This window comes from Phoca vitulina, unplaced genomic scaffold (assembly GCF_004348235.1).
Source record: "Phoca vitulina isolate PV1807 unplaced genomic scaffold, GSC_HSeal_1.0 scaffold29, whole genome shotgun sequence".
NCBI classification, from domain to species: domain Eukaryota; kingdom Metazoa; phylum Chordata; class Mammalia; order Carnivora; family Phocidae; genus Phoca; species Phoca vitulina.
In genome coordinates, this window is record NW_022589732.1 from 11,579,937 (window position 1) to 11,591,148 (window position 11,212).

General features: G+C 58.8%; 1 protein-coding gene across 1 annotated transcript; it reads right to left on the bottom strand.

Moving 5' to 3' along the window:
• Positions 1–4,908: 4,908 nt before the first annotated feature.
• Positions 4,909–9,852, bottom strand: PRF1 (perforin 1). The gene is made up of 3 exons (XM_032423789.1): positions 9,804–9,852; positions 7,857–8,432; positions 4,909–6,985 (listed from the first exon to the last, which is right to left on the bottom strand). The coding sequence occupies exons 2-3, from the start codon at positions 8,393–8,395 to the stop codon at positions 5,857–5,859; spliced, it is 1,668 nt and encodes a 555-aa protein (XP_032279680.1). The 5' UTR covers positions 8,396–8,432; positions 9,804–9,852; the 3' UTR covers positions 4,909–5,856.
• Positions 9,853–11,212: the final 1,360 nt, after the last annotated feature.

An 11,212-nucleotide genomic window follows, 5' to 3' on the forward strand; every position in this document is an offset into this window, starting at 1 on the left:
ATCTTGGATCAAAATCAAGGTTCATATGATATGTCTCTGGCTAGTCTGGGTGAATGTGTGGCCGGGATCATTTCATTTGTGGCCTGGCTTGGATGTCAGTCCTTGGCTGCTCTTGAGGGTCCTGTCTGTGATGGAGGTTGATCTCTTTCTGTGCGTGACACTAACCCTAACCACCTGGTGAGAATCTCAGCTGAGCCAGACCCACTCTCCCCACCCCCCGCCATCCTGTACTGTATGAGGCCAGGCAGATGCTCAGTCTGGCCCTGCCTGTGTGTGTGGCCGCTTGGACTACAGAAGCCGTAGTTGGAAAAGGCCTCATCAGGCAGCAGGGTGGGGGGCATGGAGAGGGATCCCGTGAGCAGGTTAGGGGTCACGATTTGCCCAGGGCAAGGGGGCACCTGCTGCGCCCGGAGAAAGAGCTACCCCTAGCTGGAACTGACTCAGTCGTGCCTAGGGCCGTTGCAGGTGAGAGGTGGGTAAGAGTGAAGAGCCGTCCGTCCGGTCCCTGAGAGGCTCTGGTTTCCATTGTCAGTGACAGAGAGGCGGCGGCTGGGCCAGCCCCTGCACCGGGCCGTGTGTCTCCCTCTGTGGCAACCTCCCGGAGGGAGGCGTGAGCGGCAGCCGGTGGTTGTCAGGTTGTCAGTCAGCCCGCAGACGGGACCAGAGATGGAGACACACAGGGCGCCTGATCCGCTGGTAGGGCTGCACACTCTGAGAAGACAGGTGTCTGTGTCCCCTGACAGCTCGTGGTTAGAGCCCATCACAGGCAGAACAGCTACCTCCCGAGGTAATGAGCCCCCTGCCTGTGGGAGAGTTCAAGCACAGGGTGGAAGAGTCTGCTCACATGCCCCATTCATTCATTTATCCATTTCCCATCTAATCGCCCATCCAGTAGTTTTCAAGCAGCAGACTTAGGCCGGGGGCTGGACTATTGGTTCCACACTGACTAAGATAGAAGTGGCCCTTGGCCTGACAGTGGGCTGTGACCTTGACCTGGAAACCAGGGAAGGCTTCCTGGAGGAAACTGTCTTGGAAGCTGAAGCCTGAAGGCTGAGGAGGACTTAGGGTGATGGAGATAATTTGCAGAAAGAGGAGGCGGCATGTGGGAAGGGCAAGAGAGAACGTGGCCAGCGAGGAGCCGGTAAGCTCGGTGAGGCAGGGTTTGGTGGGGGCCTGAGAGAGCTGAGAGTGAGGTCAGCACATGGGGTCGCCTTAGGGGGTCTGAGCTTTATCTCGGGAGCCACAAGGAACCAGTGAAGAGTTTTAAGCAAGCAATGACATAGTCAGATGTGTGTCTTAGCTGGTTTCTCCAGAAGCAAACCTTGAGACGGGTTCACAAGCAGGTTGTTTCTGTGGGGGGTGGGGGGTGATTCCAGAAAATACCAGTAGGGGAATGAGGGATTGAGATTGGCAAGGAGGCCAGCCAAGAGAGCATGTGTGGTCGAGCAAGTCGCCCCTGTGGGCACGGGAGCTTCACCCTGCTGGGGAACCCTGGGCATTCCGTCAGAGTTATTCCCCCCGACGGGGAGGGAGCTGGAGTGTTGATGCGCCACCCACCTCCCATCGGCCATTGGGCGAAGGCTGTCTGGGATGGGTGGGGCACGGACACTGCGCCCTGGCTCTTCTAGCTTCCCCGTGGGGCAGGCAGAGCAGGCCTAGCTCAGGCCCTCGGGCAGAGATGTGGGGGCAGGCTCAGAGTGGGCCGAGGGACGGTAGGCTGGAGGGACACTGAGAAGCAGACAGGAGCCCAGGGATCTGTGAGGAGCCCACAGGAAGACATGTCCGGGAGATGTTGCTGTCCCGGGGAGGCTGAGGTTATGAGCACAAGGGCACAAATGTCGGGATGCGGAAATGCCCAGGGTTGGGTGACAGACGGGGGGAAATCAGGAACACTGTGGAGAGGATGCACACCTCCCAAAGCTGCAAGGGCCCCTGCGCCTCCCAGAGGGCTCTCCCCACCCCCACACTGCCTGTGCTCCAGCAGGTCCCCCTCTGCAGCCTCCAGGGCAGCGGGGCTGCACCCCAGAGATCACTCAGCGGGTTTGAAGGGAGATGAAGGTGCTGTGAAGGAACTGCTTTAAAAAACCCCCAAACTGAGCTGTGCTCGGTGCCAGCCCCAGGTCTGAGGAGTGATCACTTGGACCTAGGACGGGGGATGAGAAAAAAGCAATGCAGCCGAGACCCCCCCGCCCCGCCCCCCTGTCTGAACGCCACCCTGCCCCCTGGACCGTCCTCCAAGTCCACATGTGTCTCCCGGTCAGACAGGCCGCCAGAAGGCAGGTGGGCTGCACGGCTAGTTTGCGGGACCTGGTTTACAGAAGGTGCTCTGTGACCATCTGCTCAAGGATGGAACCTGTGAGTGGTCCCAGCCGTTCTGTGCTCTGTGCGCTTGGGAAGGGGGCGGGGGGAGTGCTGGGGACAAGTGAGCAGCTTCTAAGGACAGATGGGGGTGGAAGGATGGTTGGGAAAGGGGACGGGAGTGTTGAAGTAGTGAGGGAGAAGATGGACGGTGTCATCAAGCCAGGGTTTTTCTTTGCCAGAAAGAGAAGCCAAGTCTGGATAAACTCAGTAGAAAAAGAATGTACTCTAACCAATGACCGATGGGAGGTGCTAAATACTGCCGCCCAACTCCCTCCACGCGGAGCTGGGATAACTCTGAGGTGCGTGTTCTTCGTTGGCTCTGGGGGCCCACGGTGGTGACTTGCTGAATGGTGGGTCACCGTCCCTTCCCTGGCTCACTCGTCCTCTCCCCTGCTGGGCTTTCTGGGATTGCGTCTCCCATAAATCACCTATCCTCGAAACTTGGGCTCACCTCTGCTCCTGAAGGGACCCCATACCTGGGGCAGGTTCCTCCTACGGACAGACCCCATCGCATGTCCTTTCCTAGTTGCAGGGGAGGACGGGGAAGCAAAAGAGTCGGGCATTTCCAGCTGCTGGGGGGGTGGGGCTCTGCTTTCCACCGGGACTCATAGGTGGTGTGTCATCGGGGCCCCTATCGGTTCATTGGGGCTGTTATAATGAAATATCACAGACTGGGGGGCTTACGCAGGGGGGAAATACATTCCTCTCCGTTCTGGAATCTGGAAGTCCCAGGTCAAGGTGTCGGTGGATTCAGTGGGCCTGTTTTCTGTTTGTAGAGAGCACCTTCCCATGGGTCCTCCAACGGTGGAAGGGGCCTGGAATCTCTCTGGGGCCTCTTTTACGACGGCACTAATCCTGCTCACATGCCCTCCCACAGCACCCCCCTCCTGAGGCAATCACCGTGGGGGCTACTATTTCAGCCTGTGACTTTTGAGGGGACACAAACATTCAGGCCATAGAGAGGCCAGTGGCAAATTCCAATTGTAATAATTTCAGGGAGGGTTGTTTCTAAAAGGCCTGTGTACAGAGGGGGGGTTATAGAGAAACACATGGGATAGTGCAGTAACTCAGGATTAGTACAGTGGAACTGCTACCATCCCCGGGTCTGAAAGGGTGAGAGAGGGGGGCAGTTGCCCAGAGACAGGCAGAAGCCCCCTGGGAAGAGCAGTGACCCAGCTGGACACGGGCCACCTCACTGAGAGACTGGAGGGGAGCAAAAGCTCGAGTCTCTGAAATTCCCACCAACCCCCCCAAGCCCCCGATCTCTTGCCCACTAGAGACGGGTGCGGACAGATCAGCCTCCCAGGCCGGAGCAGGGTGGGACAGGGTGAGGACAGAGCCTGAGGAGGGCCGATGGAAGCGATCTGGCCCAGCAGGGAACTCCCCGAGCAAACAAGGGGCCTTGGGCTGACAGTCTTCCAGTCTGTGTGGGTTGGAAGGGGAAATGTCACACTGGGTCTCGAATTGGGGCTGAGGGTGAGCTGCTCCTCAACAAGGTCGGCCCATTCCTCCTCCCTGGCCATCCCACACCTTTTCGCCCAAGGGCCCTTTTTCTAGAGCCTTGCTGGTCTCTCCCAAGACTGGGGCTCGGAGCGCCGTGCGCAGGACTCGGAGACCTGGCTGTGCTAATAACTTCTGCAACCGCAGCTACATCCTCCGGGTCCCAGCCTCCCTAGATGGAACACCAGGAGGGGTAACAAGATGGCCTTTCAGTACCCTTTATGGAACATTGACCTTCTAGAAAGGCTTGTGGCCCCCTTCCAAACAGTCCTGGGAACGGAGAAAAATGAAGAGTATCCTTCTGGGGAAACCAAGGCCCAGGGAACAAAGCGATTGCTGGAGGTCACTGATCCTGTGGGCACTTAAACAAGGCTCCCCTCTTTAGTCAGAGCAGTCCCCCGAGCCAGGCCTGCTTTCCCAGAGGGCTACGGCCCACACCCATGTTTATTTTCAATGAGCGCAGCAGCCTGCATGACCTTTCAAGATTTTTCTTGTGCTCTTGTTTGTGCGCGTGGCTGTGAAGGGAAAGGTGTAAGAACATTGGCTTCGATCAGCCTTTTAGAGCCAGCCAGTCCCTCCTGCCCCCACCCCCCTTGGGGATTCGGGGTCAGTGTAACATGACTGCTGGGCTTTTGAGAGTATGGGTCCACACAAACCTCAAAGGCCTTAATTTGCAGGGAGTTTCGGAGAGAGTCAGGAAGCCAGGCCAGCAAGCCGGGGCCCCTCTGACGGCAGCCCTGCCTGGCCCAATCCTGCCAGTTCTAGCAGGCTGCCCGAATCTCGCCACCCACCCCCACGGGCCTGTGTCCCAAGCGTGTGAAACAAAGACCATTTCATTTGAGGGCAGACCCCGAGGCTCTGGGGTTCCCTACGTGCCAAGGCCAGGAAGCCTCCGTCACCCCCTAGTTGGAGTCACTGCCTTCTCCCCTCCAACTGTGGGGGACGGGGGAGAGCTCCTCAGCCCGTCACGGGGGTTCTGGTGAAATGATAGCTTTCAAGCTGACGGCTCTGGATCGATTCCGGCCTGCACACACGTTCTCTGTGGCTTGTACGTAGGTTTATTTTTACAAAGGGAACTGCATTGCCAGCAATTAGAGAAGTTAATTTGGGGTTTCTGGCTACTTTCAGAAATCCCCAGCCCTGCCAGCCCTCCTGCCTGGGAATGCCTGGCGGGGCCAGAGCTCCATAAATCAGCTCACCATAGTCCTCACCATTCCCTGTGGCCACCCGGCTAAGGGCTGAATGTCTGTTGCCTTTCTCCCCGAGTGTGTGCTGCTGGGTCTTGAATCAGGAGTTTCGAGGGAAGTGAAATATTTTGGGTCCCCACGTTTCCAGCGGAAGTGGAAAGCCAGTTGCTGGCCTGCTCCGGGGTGAGCCCCCTGTCCTGCTGGGTAGGGTTGCTGATGTAGACGTCCGTCTCTCCGGCCGCCTTTGGTCCCGGCCCTCTCCTCTGCCACAGGGACGGCCATGACGGTGGCCATCACAGCACAGGTATCAGTCCTCCGTCAGGCTGTGCACACACGAGGCCGGTCCAGACGGTCCCGGATTTGGCTGAGGGGCACAGCTGGCTGGGCGAAGAAGAGAGAGCAAGCAGAGCAGCCGGGACGGGCAGGGTTAGACCCAATGGGATGAAGAATTCCCCATGCTGGCAAGGGCTGCAAGGGAAAGTCTTCAGTGACAGCAAGCAGTCTGGGAGGAAGGGCCTCCTGGCCTCCTGCCCAGCTCCTGACCCAGGCTGTGGCGTGGGTAGCAGGCGCTGGAGGGCGTGGCCTAGCCCCAGCTCATTTCCAGGGCTCGAGAATATCAGAGAGCTAAGGCAGTTTGGACAGGACACTCAGGGCTGGCCTAGAAATTCAGCCACTTCATTGAAAAAAAAAAAAAAGCCTCAGTTTTCCATCTATCTACTGGGGATATGAAGAGAGGCCCTGGCTCCCTCCGTGAGAACCCCATTCAGTCCAGGTAGAGGTCCCCTGGTCCTCTCAAGGCCCACTGCGCTCACCACACTGGCCCACTCCGGTTTCCTGGAGGCGCCCCCAGAAGACCGTGGGGGGCATACTGCAGGCAGGTTGCCCCCTCCAGGTGAGGCAAGCACTTGGCGTGGTAGAAGAAACTCAGGTGACCGTGGTTCAGGTTGCACGTCACCTTATGGGAGCCCGACTGCGCTTTCTGGTCGCAGGTGCCGAGGAGGTCGTCGTCCCAGCCACTGTCTTTGTCCCAGACCTGCACCCGCAGGGGCCTCTCTGTGGACAGGAGCACGTCCCCGAAGTCCAGCCGTGTCTCCCACTTGGGGTGGTTACTGTTCCACACCGTGTTGGTTCTCAGCTCCTGGCCTCCAAAGAAGACTTTCAGATAGGCATCTGTAGCAGTGAAGTGGTCTCCCCACAGGCCTGTCGCCTGGAATTTCATCACCTCCAAGTGGGCCAGGCCCCTCTGCCGGGGACAGCAGTCCTGGTTGGTGGCCGCCGAGCTGGGGCACACACACTGGCATGGGTTGTGGGGGCTCTTCTGCTGCCCCGGGGGGCAGGGCCTATTGCAGTCCTTCCACCGGGCCCTGTCCATCACGTACTTGCTCACGGCCCGCCTCAGCGACTCCCGCCGTGGGTTCCGGCTCTCCACGAGCACGTGCAGAGGCTCCAGGGTGTAGTCCACCAGGCCGGGTCTGGCCAGCAGTGAGTTCATCCAGGCTGAGAACTGCTCCGGCCCGGCCTGGTTCCCAAACAGCAGGTCGCCCACGGAGGTGTGGTGGCCCCCGACTATTTGGGAAAAGCGTTCCCGGTAGGACTGGTGGAAGGAGGTCTCCATCTTGTGCTGCTTCTTCTTCTCCTCACAGGCCTTGAGTTCTGATGAAGAGCTGGCGCGGCCACTGATGCTGACCTGGGCCTCGACGGCCAGGCAGTCCTCCACCTCATTGGCTGTGAGCCCGTTCAGGGCCAACTCACAGGTGCGCAGGGCAGTGAGGGCCGAGACCCGGCCGCCCAGCTCCAGGGACCGGATGAAGTGGGTGCCATAGTGGGAGATGAGCCTGATGTAGTCAGCCTCTGTGGAGGTGTTGAATTTGGGGGGCAGGTCGCTGAGAGCCTTCTGGAAGTTGGGGTGGAGTGGGGGAGAGTGTACCAGGTGAAAACTGGAAGGGGAGAGAAACATCAGATGGGCCAGCAGTGGTTAGTTTTCCCCATTCGGCCATCCCTCAAGGTTGCCCAAGGTCACATGTAAGTGATAGAAAGACAACTTGAACCCAGGTGGCCTGGCTCCAAGCCCAAGCTCTGAACCACTGAGCTGTCAGGGAAACCCAAGGTTGCTCCTTGGTGACCTAGGTATGCTGAATTTCTGCTTTTCCTTTGCAAAGTAAAGTTTTTTCTTTCCTTTTTATTTTCTAGTTAGAAAACTGATGGTGACCCTCTAGCTTTGGAACCTAGTCCTGTGGCCCTGTCCGTCTGTCCCCTAGATCGGGCTCCTGAAAGCTCTGGCCACAAGGCAGGAGACGCCCTGTCTCACTGTGGGAGAAATCAGGGTGGGTGACTTGGGTGCTCCATGGAGACCATGCATTTCTGGGATTGTGGGACCCAGGTCCCTGAAGGGAGGGGTCTGATTGCTGCTGTCTAGCCCTGTAGTTCTAATTCCCAGCACAGAGCCTGATACATGACAGGCGTGATCGTGGTCGAGTGGGTGAATGAGGCCCAGTGATGGGAAGTCTCCTGCCCACAGGACAGAGGGAACTGGGCACTCCGTAGATCCAAATGGCACCATGTTGGGGATCTCAGCACAGCCTTGCTCGCTCCTCCTCCACCTGTTCTCTCCCAGGGCTCTTCCTGTTCAGGGGACCCCGGGGAGGAGGCCCGAGGGCACCATACCACCCAGTGTGCGAGAACCAGGGTTGTGTATCCTCCTGGTGGACGCAGCCTCCGAGTCCCCACCCTGCCATCCCAGGGCCCCCGGACCATGCCGAGTTTCCCAGCCCTTTCTCTGAGCTCCTCCACCCCACCTGCAGCACTCACCTGTAGAAGTGACACTCCACCAAGTCAGTGCTGAAGCTGTACTGGTCCTGGTGGGCCTTCTGGGCAGCGAAGTTGGCCACCCTGGAGTGCGAGCCGGCCACGGTCACCTGCACATTGGCGCTGGGTTTGGGAGACACATCCAGCCCCACCCGCCAGTCATTGCGGATGCTGTTGGCCGCCTCCCTGGCCACACCCTCAGTGGAACTGGCCTTGGCCCTGACCACTTGGCGCTGGCAGCCTGAGCCCTGGGAGCGCCAGTCGGTCAGTGCCAGGGGCAGGCGCTGGAGGGCGCCCTCCTGCAGGGCATTCTGGCAGAGAGTGCAGGTGCCATCGGGCCGCAGGAAGCTCTCCGTGTCCACGGGGAAGGAGCCCGAGCGCCTGAGGCTGGTCACGTCCACACCCTCCCCGGCCAGCGCCGCGCCGGGCACAAACACTTGGTTGCGCCGGCACTCATTGCGGGTGGCCGTGTGGCAGGGGGCTGGGGTGGGCGTGGGCAGCAGCAGCAGGAGGAGGCCCAGGAGGAACAGGCGGGCACCCATGGAGCTGCGGAGACGGGGGGCGTCTGGGCTCTGGAAGCTGTGGGCAGAGGTATGGAGGATGAACCATCATGGCATATGGAATGGAGAGGGAATGGGATACCTCGTAAGTCATTGAACGTCAGAGCTGCGATGGCCTTTACAAACCTGGCCCATCCCCCACCTGTACAAATGGGCCCAAGGATGAGAAGGCACTTGCCTGAGGTCACCCAGCCAGGAGGAGCCCCTTGCTAGGATTTCATTATTTAAGGCCTAATGGGGATTCAGACTGATGGCTTTGTCCCCAGGACCACAGCCGCTGCTGGTGGGGAAGGGGCTCTGCGCACGGAAGAGGGGGCAGAGCGCAGATGGAGCGATTTTGGGGAGGGATCTGGGACTCTAGAGAAGCCTGGATTCTGGGGGAGTATCATTTTGGGCCCCAGAACAAGCCATGCTTTTCCCACCCCACCTCTCTTGTTCTCTGTCTGCCCTCTCTCGTTCTCAGCCCTTAACAGAACTGGGAAAGAAAGAATGCGTTGCCCTTATTGTCCCCACCTTCCCGTTGGGGCCTGCTCTCTGAGCCTCATGGGAGAACAGTAGCCCGAATTCCAGCCTGGAGGCTGAGCACGTGCCTCTGCCCTTGCCTCCTGTGTGGGGAGGGCTTCACGCTCCCTCTCCAGATCTCCGGATGCCCACGCCTCCTCTGGCATTCTCTGCCATGCTCTGCAGAATTCCAGCAGTACCGCGAGCTACCTGTGGCCTATTGTTGGGCAACCATTGGCTAGAAATTTCTTCCCAATTTTGAGGTGGCTCTGGAGCCTCACAGGGACCTGTTTATAATCTGGAGTCTCCACACTCTCCCCCTATCCAAACTGGACTCCTCGGAGGGCTGTCCCTTCCAGCACCTGCCAGGGACCGCAGCTTCTCTGAGACATGGGGGGTTGTGGAGAGCAGGAACGCCTGCATTCTAGCCAGGGCCTTCTGCGCCTCACCTGAAGGAGTGACTGGGTGGTGGGATTCCAGGTGACATGCAGGCCCCAGGGGAAGTAAATAGGAGAAGGCTCTGGGGTCATCCCACTTGGGAGGCCAGCACAGTTTATGACCTTAATGCACAGAACTCCATCTCTATCCTGGTCCTCATCATATGATCTTCCAGGGAGCCTGTTTCCAGCTTTCTAAAAGGTTTTCCCTGTCAGCATCTGAAGCGGCCTTATAGACAATGCCCTATAGCGTTTCTACTTTCTCTGTGAGGACACTGAGGCCCGGAGCAGGCATGAGGCCACCCAGCAAGTCAGTGACAGCACACAGTCTCATGGGTCATAGCACTTCCTGCTCCAACAGGCTCTTCCCCGGATGGAGCAGCCCCACTCCCGGGCCTCTCTGTCCCCACCCAGGGGCTCGCAGCCTCCCCGATGCCCTCCTTCCTCCCTACCTGGGGTCCTGGGCGGAGACGCTCTACACAGACATTCTCTTCCCCCCGGAGATGCTCCTGAAGTGGTGGTGTCAGCCCCCAGGCAGGCTCACCACACAGCTCATCACCCAGGCCACCGTGCACATCACTTCTGCTTCCTGTCCCGCCCCTCCAGCTGTGGTCATGGGTCCCCTCCGCTCTCCCCCTCCCACCAGCACCCATCCTGTCCTCACCTCCCCATCCGGCCCTTCTGACAGCCCTCCAGGAAGCAAAGCTGTGAGGGCCAGAATCTCATCCCTCAAGCAGAGCTGCCTGGGGCGCGGAGGCCTGGGCTGACAGGTGAGGCTTGGTGTGGAGCACACACAGGGGCCTGGGGATTTTGAGATTCAACTCTGGGGTTGACGAGTGGGCCAGCAAGGGCAGTCCCCCTGCTTCTGATCTGCAGCATCACGTGTGTGAGGCCTAGGAGGTGGCATAGCATAGGAGCTCACCGTGGGGCTTGGGCTAGCTCCTTTAGGCTCTAGCTGTGTGACCTGGCAAGCTTCTCTAGCCTCTCTGCGCCTGAGTTTCCTCAGCTGAAAAGGGGGATAATAATAGTGTAGACCCTACAGGTTGTGAAGAACGTGAGAGTTACTACATGTGATGTGCTTAGAACAGTGTCTGGTTCTCAGCATGGGTGAACTCAGGTGACCATTCCCCCCTCCCCAGGCAGTGGGGAGAAATTAACCTCCTGGCCCACTTCCTACCCACACCTGCTTCCCAGCCCGCCCAGGCTCTAGACCCCAAACAACGTACCCCAGGACACAGTTACCTGTTCCCCCTTTTGTGAGGAGAACCAGTGGCCACACTGGTTCCCCAGCCCCTCTCCAGCCCTGGCCTGAGGTTGCAGCCGCAGAGTGGGTGGGTGAACAAATGGGGAAAGAGATGTGGGTGGGGCCAGAGGCCCAGGGTCTTCATCCTTTGTCCTCCCTGAGGTCAGGGTGGGGTGAGGTTTCCATGGGTTGAGTGACTCACAGGGCAACTTCTGGGGGCCAAAATCACACTGGTTTGAGGTGAAGACAGCTGGGTAAGTGGGGGGGCTGTTTCAAGAGTTCACACTGCAACTGGTGTACATGACGGGAACAAATACCCACAGGCCCCAGACCACGTGTGACACCAAGGGGTAGCTCACCCCTTGAGTCTTTGTCCCCCCATGAGGGCCTTGCTCTTACAGGAACAGGGGCTTATGCTGCCTTCGGGGAACCTGGACGCCATCTCGTCCGCGAGGTTCCGCCCCCCTCCAGAAATTGTAGCCTCCTGACCGCCTTCTATCTGTCTGTGCCTAGTTTTGTCACATGGACGTAAACAGGAGTTGGGTTGTTGTTTGCATGGCAGCGTGAAGACATATATTAAGATCTTTGAAACTTTTCAGAGACTGCTACCAGGTAAGT

Coding starts and splice junctions, on each gene's coding strand:
- PRF1 (XM_032423789.1), bottom strand. CDS start 8,395: ATGGGTGCCCGCCTGTTCCTCCTGGGCCTCCTCCTGCTGCTGCTGCCC. Junction 6,986..7,856: donor GTGGAGTGTCACTTCTACAG/GTGAGTGCTGCA, acceptor CTCCCCTTCCAG/TTTTCACCTGGTACACTCTC.